Source organism: Xenopus laevis, chromosome 3S, assembly GCF_017654675.1.
Source record: "Xenopus laevis strain J_2021 chromosome 3S, Xenopus_laevis_v10.1, whole genome shotgun sequence".
In the NCBI taxonomy this organism is placed as follows: domain Eukaryota; kingdom Metazoa; phylum Chordata; class Amphibia; order Anura; family Pipidae; genus Xenopus; species Xenopus laevis.
The window spans coordinates 1,526,619-1,545,687 of record NC_054376.1 but is presented as its reverse complement, the minus strand read 5'-3'; the positions used below and the strand labels follow the sequence as shown (position 1 = coordinate 1,545,687).

The 19,069-nt window shown below is 45.8% G+C and overlaps 1 protein-coding gene across 2 annotated transcripts; it reads left to right on the top strand.

The window, feature by feature from the left end:
- Positions 1-275: 275 nt before the first annotated feature.
- LOC108712527 (aryl hydrocarbon receptor nuclear translocator-like protein 2) lies at positions 276-15,599 on the top strand. Of its 2 annotated transcripts, XM_018254744.2 has the most exons (16): positions 282-475; positions 7,844-7,991; positions 8,077-8,115; positions 8,438-8,595; positions 8,708-8,787; positions 9,686-9,778; positions 10,033-10,150; positions 10,393-10,527; positions 10,646-10,874; positions 11,939-12,045; positions 12,141-12,291; positions 12,532-12,593; positions 12,691-12,808; positions 12,983-13,070; positions 14,094-14,199; positions 14,444-15,599. In XM_018254744.2, the coding sequence occupies exons 1-16, from the start codon at positions 442-444 to the stop codon at positions 14,566-14,568; spliced, it is 1,791 nt and encodes a 596-aa protein (XP_018110233.1). In that variant the 5' UTR covers positions 282-441; the 3' UTR covers positions 14,569-15,599. The 2 variants fall into 2 exon arrangements, with proteins under 2 accessions (XP_041443784.1, XP_018110233.1); XM_041587850.1 differs by lacking the exon at positions 9,686-9,778 and having other exon boundaries at positions 276-475.
- Positions 15,600-19,069: the final 3,470 nt, after the last annotated feature.

Genomic DNA, 19,069 nt, shown 5'->3' with positions numbered 1-19,069 from the left:
GGGATGATGTACAACAGACACAAGAATGTTTGGGCCTGAGATACATGAAATAAAAGGGCCTCTCTCCATCCTTAGATCAGACCAGTAAGACTCCAGTCTCCCCAATAGAAACAAGAGAAGGGAACTGTGGGGAAGGAGACGGTTGAGGAGCAAACAGGAGAGAGTGTCAGAGTGAAATACAACACAGGGAGCGCAGGTGGTGGTAGAGGGGCTCCCACTTCCGGTTTCTGTGAAGGTTCAGAGAGATGCTTTCCGGTTTCCAAGGAGATGTTGGTAACTTCGCCCAGGAAGTCTCGCGAGAATCCAGTGGCCAATGAGCGGGATCGGTGTGGAACGTAGGCGGGGCTGAGCTGTCAGAGAGGAGCTGGAGAGTGTGAGGAAGAGACAGAAGGAGAGAGGCGCCCGCTGGTGCCCTGGGAGGGGCGGGAGGAGGAGGAGGAGATGTCTGCCGCTGGGGATTCCGAGGAAATGCCCGGTAAGTGTCTGTTTTGATCGCGAATTGACTTTTTACTTCACTTCCCTGCTGTTCACCTGTCTACTCACCTACTACTGACCTTCTTACTCACACCTGTCCTGTTACCTGTCCTGTTACTCACCTTTCAACTCACCTACTACTCACCTGCCTACTCACCTGCCCCATTACTCCACCTCCCCAGTCTACTCACCTGTCCCCTGACCTGTCACTCACCTGCTATAGCTCCTGTCCCTTCTCTACATTACTCTGTCCTGTTACTCACCTAATACAAACAATACAAAACCGCATGTAGCCTGTACATTAGCGTTACTAGGCACTGCTGACCCTAGCAACCGGGTATTTGGGAGAATATCAACGACTGCATCTCACTATAATTCTAACAAGAATTTCACTTTTAACGACATACATTGTTTTTATCCAACAACTTCATCTGTTTTGGCAACAACAGCAATAATAATACTAATACTAATAATAATACTAATAATATTAATACTAATAATAATACTAATAATTAGAGCCGCACAGAAGTGTCGCAGCCAGAGTCCCCCCCGTGTCACTACCTTCCCTGCTGGGCCTGTGGGGCTGTTATTGTAACAAAGTCCCTCAGTGACCCAAATATTCAGCTGCTCCCCCCTCAGTCTGACTTTATTTTCACTGAGGGGCCCAGTAATCACCCCCATTTCTCTCACTGTCACTTACACATAATCTACTGCTGTCACATTAGGTCTTCTCATTCCATGGATTTATATATATATCTATCATAGTGATTTTGTTTCCTCATCCTCAACTAAACTTTATCTTCCCTCCTGCCTGGAAATACACTCCCCCGTGCAAAGGAAATAGAGACAGTGACACGAGTACCAGGAAATACACTCCCCTGTGCAAAGGAAGTAGAGACAGTCACACGAGTACCAGGAAATACACTCCCCCGTGCAAAGGAAATAGAGACAGTGACACGAGTACCAGGAAATACACTCCCCTGTGCAAAGGAAGTAGAGACAGTCACACGAGTACCAGGAAATACACTCCCCCGTGCAAAGGAAATAGAGACAGTGACACGAGTACCAGGAAATACACTCCCCTGTGCAAAGGAAGTAGAGACAGTCACACGAGTACCAGGAAATACACTCCCCCGTGCAAAGGAAATAGAGACAGTCACACGAGTACCAGGAAATACACTCCCCCGTGCAAAGGAAATAGAGACAGTGACACGAGTACCAGGAAATACACTCCCCTGTGCAAAGGAAGTAGAGACAGTCACACGAGTACCAGGAAATACACTCCCCCGTGCAAAGGAAATAGAGACAGTGACACGAGTACCAGGAAATACACTCCCCTGTGCAAAGGAAGTAGAGACAGTCACACGAGTACCAGGAAATACACTCCCCCGTGCAAAGGAAATAGAGACAGTCACACGAGTACCAGGAAATACACTCCCCCGTGCAAAGGAAATAGAGACAGTGACACGAGTACCAGGAAATACACTCCCCTGTGCAAAGGAAGTAGAGACAGTCACACGAGTACCAGGAAATACACTCCCCCGTGCAAAGGAAATAGAGACAGTCACACGAGTACCAGGAAATACACTCCCCCGTGCAAAGGAAATAGAGACAGTGACACGAGTACCAGGAAATACACTCCCCCGTGCAAAGGAAGTAGAGACAGTCACATGAGTACCAGGAAATACACTCCCCTGTGCAAAGGAAGTAGAGACAGTCACACGAGTACCAGGAAATACACTCCCCTGTGCAAAGGAAGTAGAGACAGTCACACGAGTACCAGGAAATACACTCCCCTGTGCAAAGGAAGTAGAGACAGTCACACGAGTACCAGGAAATACACTCCCCCGTGCAAAGGAAATAGAGACAGTGACACGAGTACCAGGAAATACACTCCCCTGTGCAAAGGAAGTAGAGACAGTCACACGAGTACCAGGAAATACACTCCCCCGTGCAAAGGAAATAGAGACAGTGACACGAGTACCAGGAAATACACTCCCCTGTGCAAAGGAAGTAGAGACAGTCACACGAGTACCAGGAAATACACTCCCCCGTGCAAAGGAAGTAGAGACAGTCACACGAGTACCAGGAAATACACTCCCCCGTGCAAAGGAAATAGAGACAGTCACACGAGTACCAGGAAATACACTCCCCCGTGCAAAGGAAATAGAGACAGTGACACGAGTACCAGGAAATACACTCCCCTGTGCAAAGGAAGTAGAGACAGTCACACGAGTACCAGGAAATACACTCCCCCGTGCAAAGGAAATAGAGACAGTCACACGAGTACCAGGAAATACACTCCCCCGTGCAAAGGAAATAGAGACAGTGACACGAGTACCAGGAAATACACTCCCCCATGCAAAGGAAGTAGAGACAGTCACATGAGTACCAGGAAATACACTCCCCTGTGCAAAGGAAGTAGAGACAGTCACACGAGTACCAGGAAATACACTCCCCTGTGCAAAGGAAGTAGAGACAGTCACACGAGTACCAGGAAATACACTCCCCTGTGCAAAGTAAGTAGAGACAGTCACACGAGTACCAGGAAATACACTCCCCTGTGCAAAGGAAGTAGAGACAGTCACACGAGTACCAGGAAATACACTCCCCTGTGCAAAGGAAGTAGAGACAGTCACACGAGTACCAGGAAATACACTCCCCCATGCAAAGGAAGTAGAGACAGTCACATGAGTACCAGGAAATACACTCCCCTGTGCAAAGGAAGTAGAGACAGTCACACGAGTACCAGGAAATACACTCCCCTGTGCAAAGGAAGTAGAGACAGTGACACGAGTACCAGGAAATACACTCCCCCATGCAAAGGAAGTAGAGACAGTCACACGAGTACCAGGAAATACACTCCCCCGTGCAAAGGAAGTAGAAACAGTCACACGAGTACCAGGAAATACACTCCCCCGTGCAAAGGAAGTAGAGACAGTCACACGAGTACCAGGAAATACACTCCCCCGTGCAAAGGAAGTAGAGACAGTCACACGAGTACCATGAAATATAGATATATACAGGTGTCATAGAGACATATACAGGTGTCATATAGATATATACAGGTATCATATAGATATATACAGGTATCATATAGATATATACAGGTGTCATAAAGACATATACAGGTGTCATATAGATATATACAGGTGTCATATATATGTGTACAGGTGTCATATAGATATATACTGGTATCATATAGATATATACAGGTGTCATAGAGACATATACAGGTGTCATATAGATATATACAGGTGTCATATATATGTGTACAGGTGTCATATAGATATATACAGTTGTCATATAGATATATACTGGTATCATATAGATATATACAGGTGTCATATAGATATATACAGGTGTCATAGAGACATATACAGGTGTCATATAGACATATACAGGTGTCATATATATGTGTACAGGTATTCTATAGATATATACAGGTGTAATATAGATATATACAGGTGTCATATAGATATACACGAGTAACATATAGACATATACTCAGGTATCATATAGATATATACAGGTAACATATAGACCTATATACAGGTATGTACATGCTCCTGTGCCTCATTCCAGCTCCCAGAATCCCTTTACAAGTGCAAGATCCATGTGACCCATTAGTGAGTAGTGATTGGCCGTGTGGTTATTGCAGTATCACGTGCCCCTGCACCCGTCTGTCTGTCAGTACAAGTAGGTCAGGGTGTGACTCACACGAGCTCTCTAACTGCCATTATTTCCTTAATGACTTACTGCAGCTCCTTCCCACAATTCCCTGCAACATTAACTCTTTTCCTGCCCAGAATCAACATAAGTCCAGCCATATCTGTGCTGTAAAGCTCCCCATGTGACCACTTTCTGTCAGCTCAGTGTATGTCAGTCTGTCAGATAAATCCCAATAGAGGAGGAGCTTCCCTACTGGGGGGAGGTCACATGATGGTGGGTGACTTGAAGTGAGTCTGTGTGGAAAGGACTTGTTAGTCTAGAAATGGAACAGGTCAAACGTGACTCCAGGAGAGCAAAGAGCTGACTCTCCTCTGCTTATTAAGGTGCTTCTGCCTAGATAATGGGTTTCCTGTTAAACCAACCCTGACTATCCCTGTTACTCACGTGGGAACCTGAATACACAATGTTCTCCTGACTCATCTATAAACCACTGGCAATTTGTATTCACCCATGGGCCCCACTTGCCCAAACTTTATCCCTTACTGCTCCTCCCCCTTGTTAATCCACTTACATTCTCACTATAACATCTACATTTCCCTATATTGTTTCTTTTACTGTAAGGGGTAAATTCCATTATGTTCATTTCCATTGCACCCCAATCTGCCATTCTCACTCACAAATAAGCACTCACCCCAAATCTCCCCCTAAATGGCCTTCAGACTGGGCCCCTTAGCTCATAACAAGGTTACAGATATATAGAAACATTGGGGTGTCACCCTGCTATAGTTCCAGGGGTACCCAGGGTACAAATAATCACTCACCCCAAATCTCCCCCTAACTGACCTTCAGACTGGGGCCCCTTAGCTCATAACAAGGTTACAGATATATAGAAACATTGGGGTAACAGACACCCTGCTATAGTTCCAGGGGTACCCAGGGTACAAATAAACACTCACCCCAAATCTCCCCCTAACTGACCTTCAGACTGGGCCCCCTTAGCTCATAACAAGGTTACAGATATATAGAAATATTGGGGTGTCCCCCTGCTATAGTTCCAGGGGTACCCAGGGTACAAATAAACACTCACCCCAAATCTCTCCCTAACTGGCCTTCAGACTGGGCCCCCTTAGCTCATAACAAGGTTACAGATATATAGAAACATTGGGGTGTCACCCTGCTATAGTTCCAGGGGTACCCAGGGTACAAATAAGCCCTCACCCAAAATCTCCCCCTAACTGACCTTCAGACTGGGCCCCCTTAGCTCATAACAAGGTTACAGATATATAGAAACATTGGGGTGTCACCCTGCTATAGTTCCAGGGGTACCCAGGGTACAAATAAGTACTCCCCCCAAATCTCCCCCTAACTGACCTTCAGACTGGGCCCCCTTAGCTCATAACAAGGTTACAGATATATAGAAACATTGGGGTGTCACCCTGCTATAGTTCCAGGGGTACCCAGGGTACAAATAAGCACTCACCCCAAATCTCCCCCTAACTGACCTTCAGACTGGGCCCCCTTAGCTCATAACAAGGTTACAGATATATAGAAACATTGGGGTGTCACCCTGCTATAGTTCCAGGGGTACCCAGGGCACAAATAAGCACTCACCCCAAATCTTCCCCTAACTGACCTTCAGACTGAGCCCCCTTAGCTCATAACACGGTTACACATATATTGGGGTAACAGCCATTCAGACACCGTTCCAAGAACTTGTCAGGAGACATGTGTCCCCCCCAAAATCCAATTCTTAGTGAGGTTCAGGCTGGACATACAGGATTATATGAGGATAATAGACATTATTTTTCAATGTAGGTGCCCATGGGTCTCCCCCTTAAACTGCCATTTTAGTCGAGGCTCTTGGGTGCCTATAGATTGTACAGCCGTTTCCGGGGGCTCCCAGCTGAGTTGCACTGAATTTGAAGCCCACGTGCTCCCTTTGTTGTGACTGTTCTGCTGAATAAATTGATTTGTGACTTTAAACAGCTCAGCGGGATCCTGAGTTACAATTATATCTCGTGCGGCCCCTTAATCCTGCTCTAGTTACTTTAAATGGAGGGAATTTAGCCGGGGGACTGTCTGCCGGGGTATTTATAAGTATTTAGGTCAGTGGGGTGTGCGGGATCCCTGCTGTACCCACTTAATCCTGTGTCTCTGTGCTGGGGGTTCATCTGCATCATGTGCAGGTGATACTGGGGACACAAATGACATCACAATGACGGGGAAATACTCTGTTGTAGGTCATTCACCCCCGGGATACACAGTTTCAAGGGCAAATACCCTGATTTTACTAAATTGAAAGCTCATCATACAGAAGAAATAGAGAGAGATAAATGTCCAGACTGGAGGGGGGGGGGGGGTATGTGAGCAGGAGGCAAAGCTGATTAACCCTGATTAACCCTCTCCCCTGACCTCCATGGACATGAGTTCATTGGCAGAGCCCCCACTGTCCCTTCTGAACTGCCCCCAACCTTAATCACTGCATAGTGTGTGTCTGGCACTGCAAAACACCTTTTAACTCTTTGTGGCTCAGTTATTGGAAACAGTTATAGTGATTGTATTTCCTGGTACTCGTGTGACTGTCTTTACTTCCTTTGCACGGGGGAGTGTATTTCCTGGTAGTCGTGTGACTGTCTCTACTTCCTTTGCACGGGGGAGTGTATTTCCTGGTACTCATGTGACTATCTCTACTTCCTTTGCACGGGGGAGTGTATTTCCTGGTACTCGTGTGACTGTCTCTACTTCCTTTGCACGGGGGAGTGTATTTCCTGGTACTCGTGTGACTGTCTTTACTTCCTTTGCACGGGGGAGTGTATTTCCTGGTACTCGTGTGACTGTCTTTACTTCCTTTGCACGGGGGAGTGTATTTCCTGGTAGTCGTGTGACTGTCTCTACTTCCTTTGCACGGGGGAGTGTATTTCCTGGTACTCGTGTGACTGTCTCTACTTCCTTTGCACGGGGGAGTGTATTTCCTGGTACTCGTGTGACTGTCTCTACTTCCTTTGCACGGGGGAGTGTATTTCCTGGTACTCGTGTGACTGTCTCTACTTCCTTTGCACGGGGGAGTGTATTTCCTGGTACTCGTGTGACTGTCTCTACTTCCTTTGCACAGGGGAGTGTATTTCCTGGTACTCGTGTGACTGTCTCTACTTCCTTTGCACGGGGGAGTGTATTTCCTGGTACTCGTGTGACTGTCTCTACTTCCTTTGCACGGTGGAGTGTATTTCCTGGTACTCGCGTGACTGTCTCTACTTCCTTTGCACGGGGGAGTGTATTTCCTGTTACTCGTGTGACTGTCTCTACTTCCTTTGCATGGGGGAGTGTATTTCCTGTTATTCCTTTGGGGTATTAGATTGAGTCAAACACTGGTTCCATTGTGATAAACAAGGAAGTGGATGATTTCCTTATGAAATCCCAGAGGGCAGTTCTGCAGGATGAACGAGCTTTATCAGAAGTCTGTGTGTGACATATAGGGGTAAGAATCCTGAGTGTCTCTCCCTGGCGTGCGGAACACACTGACTCCCTTGTTGCTCTGCCAGCTCATTTCAATATGGGCACCGCCTCTTTATTAACCCCAGCCATGCTGGTTTTGGGCAGAAGAACTTGCAATAGAAAGGGGATTAAAACCACAAGAGAATCCACTTGATATTTGACTTCCTGTTTCCCTGTGTGACCTGGGGTTATTTCCCCCCTATAGAGACCCTCATGATGGAGTCGAAGGAGTGTATGGCCGTCTCTAGTATCCTGGGCCCTGTACCTGCCTCGTCCGTCGTCACCTCCAGCTCCTTCAGCCCAAGTGACTTGGAGTTTCCCAGGAAGAGGAAAGCCAGTGACTCTGACAACCAGTAAGTGACTTCACAGGGTCACTGACCCCCTGTGCCCCCCTACAATTGCCCATTTGACTTTATATTTTGTTCATTTTGCCTCCAGAGTCACTGAGGGATCAGAAATGAATGACGTCCAGGGAAGGTGAGTTGGACAGTGCACCCAGTACAAGTAGGGTGTTGTGTGTGTGATCCACGAGGCCCCCAAATTCAGACAAGGAGTCTGCCATTTAATGGAAGTGGTTGGGGTTGGGCCATTTTCCACCTGTGTGGGACCCCTGCCTTGATTTGGGGTTGTCCCACAGGGTTCTGTGCATTCGGGTTCTAATTTTTCTGTGCGGCCCTGGCTCTGTGCATGGGGGGCATTATTGTGCCGAAAACAGGAAAGACCCCCCCCCAAACTGTTCCACAAACATGGAATTGTCAGGAATGTCATTGTTCCCTGTTGCCTTTACTTTCCCTTGCAGAGAGGCGCACAGAGAGACGGAGAAGAGGCGCAGGGAGAAAATGAATAACCTGATAGAGAACTTGTCGGCCATGATCCCCCAGTGCGCCCCATTACCCAACAAACTGGACAAGCTGACTGTGCTGCGCATGGCCGTCCAACACTTAAAGTCGCTGAAAGGTAAAGCCCAAGACACGGAGAAGCCATTGCTTCCCCAACCCCCTACCAGTGATGTCATAGAGTGAGAGAAAAGATATAGATAGGCTTTACTGCTGTCTGTCTCCGTTTGTAGGATCCATCCCCTCTTTCGTCGACGAGAGCCCAAAGCCTTCGTTTTTAAAGCACGAAGAGATGAAAGAGTTAATCCTAAGGGTACGTCCATTAAATACATTCTGTTTCTTTGGCTTTAGGCTTTCTCCTGGAGGCACAGCAGGAATAGCATCTCTTCCATCTAATGGGGGGCACATTGGGTTTACCAGGGTCACCTTTATATTACGCTCAGGTGTTGCCATCTTTATCATGTTATACTATTGCCATCTTGCTTCATTCCCCACTGTATCTCTCCTGCTCCACTTTATCCAAAATCATCATCTTCCTTGTTCTCCACTGCCTTCTTCCCTTCTCCATCCCTCCTTACTGGCCATACAATCTCCATTTTGTCCTACTGTCTCCATCTTGTCCTACTGTCTCCATCTTGTCCTACTGTCTCCATCTTGTCCTACTGTCTCCATCTTGCCCTACTTTCTCCATCTTGTCCTACTTTCTCCATCTTGCCCTACTGTCTCCATGTTGTCCTACTGTCTCCATCTTGTCCTACTGTCTCCATCTTGTCCTACTGTCTCCATCTTGTCCTACTGTCTCCATCTTGTCCTACTGTCTCCATCTTGTCCTACTGTCTCCATCTTGTCCTACTGTCTCCATCTTGTCCTACTGTCTCCATCTTGTCCTACTGTCTCCATCTTGTCCTACTGTCTCCATCTTGTCCTACTGTCTCCATCTTGTCCTAATGTCTCTTTGTTGTCCTACTGTCTCCATCTTGCCCTACTGTCTCTATCTTGTCCTACTCTCTCCATCTTGCCCTACTGTCTCCATCTTGCTCTACTGTCTCCATGTTGCCCTACTGTCTCCCTCTTGCAATACTGTCTCCATCTTGCCCTGCTGTTGCCATGCCAACTACCACCTTGCCCTACTGCTCAACCTTACCCATGTTGCCCATGTATTGCCACTTCCCTCGCTGCCCTCACCTTGCTGTTGTGCATTTACATTACAGGCAGCGGAGGGATTCCTGTTTGTGGTTGGATGTGACCGAGGAGAAATCCAGTTTGTGTCTGAATCCGTCACAAAGACACTGAAGTACAATCAGGTGGGCACTGGGGGGCCCACACAAAGGGCCCGTGGCCTCATTTCTGATTGTTGAGAAGTGGAATGTACATTTTCAGGGAATGTGTCTCAGTAACCCAGAAATACATAAAGCTTTGCCCTTATTTCTTCTCCTTCTTAGAAACATAATCTGCACTGACACTGGCACAATACGACCAGCCAATCATGTGAGCCGAAACCTTAACCCTCTGACTGCTGGGCACAAGCAACCCTCCAATGCCTCTCTTCTCATTCCAGGGAGACCTCATGGCGAAAAGCTTATTTGATCTCCTACACCCCAAAGATGTTGCCAAAGTAAAAGAGCAGCTTTCCTCCTCCGACATCGCCCCCCGGGAGAAACTGATTGATGCCAAAAGTAAGTGTGGCACAGTGGGCCCTATATATATATATAAACACACAGTTATGAGATATAGATATATATCAGTAGGGCAGGAGAGAGGGTCCAAGTGTCTTTGGGTCCAGCCTACATTTAAAGGGGTAGTTGACATTGTTCCGCCGCCCAGAAGCTGCTTCTTACTGTAGCAATGCCAATGTGCTTCCTCATTAATGCAGATGCCTCCTTTGCATTGACACAGTCTTATTAAACTATTTTGCAAGCTGGTTTGCAAGTTCACACGCACTTTCAGGCGTCGCGTTTGCACTGGGGCTCCCGGAGGTCTTTCTTCTGCCGGATGAAGAGCGGCCGATCCGTTCATAAGGAAGAGAAGGGTTTCTTGCACAACTCCAAGAAGAGTAAGTACATCAATTTATATCTTGTATTACTATAGTGCTGACATATTCAGCTGCGCAGCACAAAGATCATTCCCCTCGGTGTGACTGTGTTGGGCTAATGATTGTCTGTTGCCCGCAGGTCACCGGCAATATTGCACCATACACTGCACCGGCTACTTGAGGAGCTGCCCCCCCACCCAAGAGGACTGTGACAGTGACAGGGAGGCTACCAATGCCAGGTGCCTGGTGGCCATCGGCAGACTCCACCCGTATATCACCCCACAGAACAACTCCGAAGTGAAAGTGAAACCCACTGAATTTGTCACCCGCTACACTATGGATGGGAAGTTTGTTTATGTCGATCAACGGTGAGAACTTGGCACCATCACATGATAAACCAATAAGCTATACCCTCCTTCTGTACTGTCTAATCAATATGGCACCTCCTCCCATATATATAAATACAAATATACAGAGAAGGAATGTTCTGGGCACACAATAAGCTATACCCTCATACTGTACTGTCTCAGGGAATCAATATGGCACCTCCTCCTCCCATATGTATAAATACAAATATACAGAGAAGGAATGTTCTGGGCACACAATAAGCTGTACCCTCATACTGTACTGTCTAAGGGAATCCGTATGGCACCTCCTCCTCCCATATGTATAAATACAAATATACAGAGAAGGAATGTTCTGGGCACACAATAAGCTATACCCTCATACTGTACTGTCTAAGGGAATCAATATGGCACCTCCTCCTCCCATATGTATAAATACAAATATACAGAGAAGGAATGTTCTGGGCACACAATAAGCTATACCCTCATACTGTACTGTCTAAGGGAATCAATATGGCACCTCCTCCTCCCATATGTATAAATACAAATATACAGAGAAGGAATGTTCTGGGCACACAATAAGCTATACCCTCATACTGTACTGTCTAAGGGAATCAATATGGCACCTCCTCCCATATGTATAAATACAAATATACAGAGAAGGAATGTTCTGGGCACACAATAAGCTATACCCTCATACTGTACTGTCTAAGGGAATCAATATGGCACCTCCTCCTCCCATATGTATAAATACAAATATACAGAGAAGGAATGTTCTGGGCACACAATAAGCTATACCCTCATACTGTACTGTCTAAGGGAATCAATATGGCACCTCCCTCCTGCCATATGTATAAATACAAATATACAGAGAAGGAATGTTCTGGGCACACAATAAGCTATACCCTCATACTGTACTGTCTAAGGGAATCAATATGGCACCTCCTCCCATATGTATAAATACAAATATACAGAGAAGGAATGTTCTGGGCACACAATAAGCTATTCTCTCCTGAATTGAAATATTCCAGTGTTTCGGTGGAATTGATGCAGTGATATATAATAATTGCGTCTCCTTTCCTCCGCAGAGCCACGGCCATATTAGGATACCTCCCACAGGAGTTACTCGGGACCTCATGCTATGAATACTTTCATATAGACGACTACGGGCACCTAACCGACCGGCACAAAGCAGGTAGGGGCCCCTGACGTTCTCTGGTTTTAGGGCCACAGTATAACTGCTTGTCTTTGCGCTTCTTTAACCCTTGGTTCCCCATGTTCCTCACGCAGTGCTTCAGAGCAACAAGAAAGTTGTCACCAACTGCTACAAATTTCGGGTGAAAGACGGCTCCTTCGTTACGTTACAAAGCCAGTGGTTCAGTTTCATCAACCCGTGGACCAAAGATCTGGAGTACATTGTATCGGTCAATACCGTGGTCCCGTAAGTCCCACCCTTAGGGGCATTTAGTATTGGGTAAAACCGAAACTGCCAGCCTGATGCATTTCAGGAACTGTCTGTGCCAATGTCTGTCAGTCTATCTATCTCTGAACAGTCTAATTAGTGGGGGGACTGTAGACATAGGGGGCTGGTCTGGAAAGAAACCGTGACCACCTCTCCATGGCCCATGATCTACTTTTTGGAGCACCCACTTGTGTTATTTATTACCCCTCTCCATTGTAGGAATCACAGTTCATCGTCAGAGGAAACCTCATCTCTGCCGAGCAGCTCACACTCCTCTCAAGGTAGGTACTGGCTCTTATAATAAACTGCTGCTGCTGAGAGTGCAGGTTTTTTGGAACGTTCCCTCATGTCGGCCCACGCCTCTAACACCCTGTTCAGTCCCGTCAGATAACGCCAAACACCCCTTTCTCAATATCCCCGGGACGTCCAGTGAGATCCTGCTCGGTGCCGCCAATATCGGGACCCAGATTGTAAAGGAAGTGATGAGTTTACAGAGGTACTTTGTTGTTTTCCTCCATTTGGTTGTTGAGCTACTTCTGGGAGTTGTAGTTCTGCATTATGTGGAGTATATAACACACACACACACGCACTAAAGTATTAGGTTGATCTTGGGTTCAGCAGAGGATGCTGGGATGTGAAGTTAATAAGAGCCGGCGTTTCTTCTCTACAGGTCTAACTCCTCACCTTTAAATGCCGATGTTAGTCCCAGTGGGACCCCAATAAAGTCTCCACCAGCCCTTACCGACCCGTCAACTTCCGTGAGTAAAAACTCTCTGTGTGTGTGTGAATGAGCCTCATTGATCTGCCGTAGCCTCTACCCCTTATTGGCTTATACCCTTACTGTGCCCAATCAGTGGCACCCCAATATACAATGCACCTGTGTTTCCCCACTTCTCTTCATAGGGGAGGTTCAGACTATTCTAAGCAACTTTTCAATTGGTTTTCATTATTTATTGTTTTATAGTTATTTGCCTTTTTCTTCTGACTCTTTGCAGCTTTTAAAAGGGCGTCACTGACCCCTACCAAAAAACAAATGCTCTGTACCAATGTATTGCTATTGCTGCTTTTTATTCCCTGTCTTTCTATTCAGGCCTCTCCTATTCCTATTCCAGTCTCTTACTCAAATAAGCGCATGGTTGCTAGGGGAATTCAGACCCTAGCAACCAGATTGCTGTAACTGCCAAGTGGAGAGCTGCTGAATAAAAAAACTAATAAGTCAAAAACCACAAATAATTAAAAATAAAAACCAATTGCAAATTGTCTCAGAATATCCCTCTCTATGTTATACTAACAGAACAAACCTTTTAAAGAGTCAACTTTCAGTATGTTATAGAATGGCTAATTCTAAGCAACTTTTTAATTGATTTTCATTATTTATTTTTTTATAATTTTAATTATTTGCCTTCGTCTTCTTCTAACGCTTTCCAACTTTCAAATGGGGGCGATCACTGACCCCATCTAAAAAACGAATGCTCTGTAAAGGCCCACTTATAGTGTATATGTTACTTTTTATTCCTCCTCTGTCTATTCAGTCCCTCTCCTATTCATATTCTAGTCTCTTGTTCAAATCAGTGCATGGTTGCTAGGGGAATATCGACCCTAGCAACCAGATGGCAGAAATTGAAAACTGGAGAGCTGCTGAATAAAAAGCTAAATTATAAAAAAAAAAAATGAAGACCAATTGCAAATTGTCTCAGAATATCCCTCTCTACGCCATACAAACAGTTAATTTAAAGGGGAACAAACCCTTTATGGAGAATGACTTTATATTGCTTTTCCAGGTGCAGAAAGGCGAGCTGCTCACACTGTCTCCCACGGAGATGGAGAAGATGGACACATCCCATAGCAACAGCGTGCCGTCCTTTCAAATACCCGACAGTTTCCTCAGTAAGAACCTCAGGGGCTGGGCAGGCGGAGCCAGAGAGTTTTGATTGGCTATGGGGATGTGTAATTGACTTCTGCTACATTGTTTCAAGAGTCAGAAACGGGGAATAGTAGTGGTTGTGGGGTAAATATCCCAGACTAGACCAGGGAATATCGGCCCTCTCTTCTGATTAGGTTAGTGTTTGGGGTCAAGAATCGTTATCCGACAGAGCCTCATCCAATCAGAAATTCCCTTTTTAATTCTCAGGTGACAGTAACACCTTGGACTTTGGGCACGACGAAACCACCATGGCGGCTCTTATGAACATTTTCGAAGCGGACGGAGGCCTGGGGAGCAGCCAAGAGCTGGGTGGAATGCCCTGGGCTCTATAGCGGGACGGAAGCCTTTGCTGCACAATGATATGTACTGTATATACTAAGGCTTGATACCCTTTGTACTTTTGTATATTTTGTTACCTGATAACCATAGAACCAATCATTTCCATAAGCGGGGAGTTGGGGCACAATATGGGGGTAGGGTATTGCATTATGGAGAGGGGGAGCCATACACAAAAACATCATGTATATTTTATTATAAAGGGGAGATAAACACCAATATAAAACCTTTGCCTAATGAAAGGAAAAGCAGAATCATTGCTGGTTCCGACTGCACATACCGTTTAAACAATGTAACAGCCCGTCCGTTCTCCACCTGCCAAGACTCCCATTCCCTCGGTGCCTTTCCTCGTCTGGATCAAGTAGAAGTCGGGCAGAGCATGTGAGGAATTGGGGTATTGGCTGAAGGGAAGCCGACTATCACTACCTTGTATCCGTGGTACAAATAGTCGGAACTAGTAAGAAATGTAAAGGGGATATAAACCCACCCGCGTGGCTGGATGTGGGTCCCCTTTACAAATTCCCCCCACCCAAAAGACTGAAAAGCAGAGGGGAGGTGCTCCTGTTATAGATTCATGATATTAGCTGTATAAAGCTGCAAATATCATGAAAACAAAAAAAAAATGGTTCATTGCAAAAAGAGCTGTTGTAAGTTGTAAAATCGGAGACAGTTAATGGATACGAAAGGTTTCCAAGTTAGAGGTAAATTAAATCTGCTGTCATTATGCAGCATTTGGGGGGTTTACATCCCCTTTAAGTGCAACTTTCTAAACAATACCCAAATCTGGGTGCCTTGATAATGACCGTGGAGATAGCGCAGTCCTGTATATGGAAGTACCCGACATGTATTGTATCACCGCCGGGGCCAACCCTGGCCCAAATCTCACGGGAGCAAGAGGATTTTTCAAGATCCAGGACCCCAAAACTATCCACCTGAATATATATTTGATACCAGTAGCCTAGCAACAGAATAACCCTGTCATGTGATTTATGAATAAAATCAATCCGGCCACGGGTTTTTAACCCAATGGCATCTTTTCTTTTTAATGGTTTGGGCAGTGATGTTGGGGATCAGGCTCACAATCGGGGTTCACCGACCCCATCTAAAAAAACAAATGATCTGTAAGGCTACAAATGTATTATTATTGCTATTTTTTTATTACATATCTTTCTATCCAGGCCTCTCCTATTCATATTCCAGTCCCTTATTAAAATTAAGACATGATTGCTATGGTAATTTGGACCCTGGCAACCAGATTGCTGAAATTGCAAACCGGAGCTAAATAAGTAAAAAAAACACAAGAAAGAAGACCAATTGCAAATTGTCTCAGAATATCCCTCGCTACATCAGACTAACAGTTCATTTAAAGGTGAACAACCCCTTTAAGGTTCCACTGGAACCAGGGGCCAAACCTATTCTCGTCTCCCCCTGTTCCCCAAACAGCAAAGGCCCTGCCTTATTAGATCCTCCCCATGACAAGAACAAAATCGATGGATTCTCCGGCACTTTCCTTTACTGCAATTAAATGCTGCAGCACTGGACTCAACTGGCTGCTCTTCCAATCAGAACCACTAGGGGTCTCTGCTGAATAAGCTAAATCCTGACCAGTACCAAACCTCACCACTAGGGGTCTCTGCTGAATAAGCTAAATCCTGGCCAGTACCAAACCTCACCACTAGGGGTCTCTGCTGAATAAGCTAAATCCTGGCCAGTACCAAACCTCACCACTAGGGGTCTCTGCTGAATAAGCTAAATCCTGACCAGTACCAAACCTCACCACTAGGGGTCTCTGCTGAATAAGCTAAATCCTGACCAGTACCAAACCTCACCACTAGGGGTCTCTGCTGAATAAGCTAAATCCTGACCAGTACCAAACCTCACCACTAGGGGTCTCTGCTGAATAAGCTAAATCCTGACCAGTACCAAACCTCACAACTAGGGGTCTCTGCTGAATGAGCTAAATCCTGGCCAGTACCAAACCTCACCACTAGGGGTCTCCACTGGAACCAGGGGCCAAACCTATTCTCGTCTCCCCCTGTTCCCCAAACAGCAAAGGCCCTGCCTTATTAGATCCTCCCCACGACAAGAACAAAATCAATGGATTCTCTGGCACTTTCCTTTACTGCAATTAAATGCTGCAGCACTGGACTCAACTGGCTGCTCTTCTAATCAGAACCACTAGGGGTCTCTGCTGAATAAGCTAAATCCTGACCAGTACCAAACCTCACCACTAGGGGTCTCTGCTGAATAAGATAAATCCTGGCCAGTACCAAACCTCACCACTAGGGGTCTCTGCTGAATTAGATAAATCCTGGCCAGTACCAAACCTCACCACTAGGGGTCTCTGCTGAATAAGCTAAATCCTGGCCAGTACCAAACCTCACCACTAGGGGTCTCTGCTGAATGAGCTAAATCCTGGCCAGTACCAAACCTCACCACTAGGGGTCTCTGCTGAATGAGCTAAATCCTGGCCAGTACCAAACCTCAACACTAGGGGTCTCTGCTGAATAAGCTAAATCCTGGCCAGTACCAAACCTCACCACTAGGGGTCTCTGCTGAATAAGCTAAATCCTGGCCAGTACCAAACCTCACCACTAGGGGTCTCTGCTGAATAAGCTAAATCCTGGCCAGTACCAAACCTCACCACTAGGGGTCTCTGCTGAATAAGCTAAATCCTGACCAGTACCAAACCTCACCACTAGGGGTCTCTGCTGAATAAGCTAAATCCTGGCCAGTACCAAACCTCACCACTAGGGGTCTCTGTTCAGTAAGGGAGCCTGCCATTGGCTGGTTGGGCAGTTAACCTTGCGTTGTTGCTGTATTTACAATAGGGATTTGCTGATTGTTTCAGGCCCTTCCTTCTGCTCATAAACTAATTACAAAACATTTCCATATAAATTGCTGTCAGCAGAGAGGCTGTTTACAGTAGCCCCGGCCTTGCCCTGATTATAAAGCTTTAATTACCCTTTTATTGCCGGAGCCCAGTAAAGAGACCAGTATATATGGGCAGAGTCTTATGACTCACAGCAGGGTTAGTTACCCTTTATAGCACTTTACAGCACTGCTGTCTGGGGATGCCTATGACTACTTTTTGGTGCCTCTAGTTCATGGGGGTGACTAGGGACACACTTCTTTGCACCCCGAATTCTCCCTGATCCCTGAATCCATTGTTTGGCTGCAGTGTGGCAGCTCCGCAGGTGGAAGTTTATAGTTTACTTTGCCTTTAATCTCCTGCTCCCTTTCCTGCTGTCTGACTGAAGCAACAAAGTAAACAAATAGAAAAGAGACTTTTTGTGGCCCCAAAACCTCCTGTTCCCCCTGGGAGAGACATAGTGAGATATACGTAGGGCCTTCCTCACGTTTTTGTACCCGTATTGATTGTGATGTAACTCCATATGTGATTTAGTTGTATAATCACATTTACTTTACAGCGCTACACAATATGTTGGCGCTATATAAATACATGTCAATAATAATAATAATCCAAAAACATATTTGTATGTATAGGACTTAAAGGGACACAAACCCCCATAAACCTCCCCTTTCACTCGCCGCTCTAAATATCAGGACTGGCTGGAGCCTGTGACTGGGCTCAGCTTCATATTTGGCATCACATCACCAATATAAAAAAATACAATAAAATCCGATTCCTCGGTGAGAACTGACAGTGCAGTTATTGCTGTTTAATCATTACTCACAATTGCTGTGTTATTGTGACCTGATCTCTGTGCAGCTCAGACACCGGTGCCAACTGATTATCAATAGGTGAAACGCACCCGACACGTCACACTGAGTGTAACCCTCATATAAAGGGGAAGTGAACCCAAATCTAACATTTTGCCTAATACTAAAACATTCTCTGCAACTTCCCAATATCCATTCATTCCTCATTCTCACTGGGTTTATAGTTCTGTGTAACTGTCATTGTGTCTGTCCCTTTCTCTGCACTGCTGCCTCTGACTCCTGATACAACTTCCCAATATCCATTCATTCCTCATTCTCACTGGGTTTATAGTTCTGTGTAACTGTCGTTGTGTCTGTCCCTTTCTCTGCACTGCTGCTTCTGACTCCTGATACAACTTCCCAATATCCATTCATTCCTCATTCTCACTGGGTTTATAGTTCTGTGTAACTGTCATTGTGTCTGTCCCTTTCTCTTCTCTGCACTGCTGCTTCTGACTCCTGATACAACTTCCCAATATCCATTCATTCCTCATTCTCACTGGGTTTATAGTTCTGTGTAACTGTCATTGTGTCTGTCCCTTTCTCTTCTCTGCACTGCTGCTTCTGACTCCTGATACAACTTCCCAATATCCATTCATTCCTCATTCTCACTGGGTTTATAGTTCTGTGTAACTGTCATTGTGTCTGTCCCTTTCTCTGCACTGCTGCTTCTGACTCCTGATACAACTTCCCAATATCCATTCATTCCTCATTCTCACTGGGTTTATAGTTCTGTGTAACTGTCATTGTGTCTGTCCCTTTCTCTGCACTGCT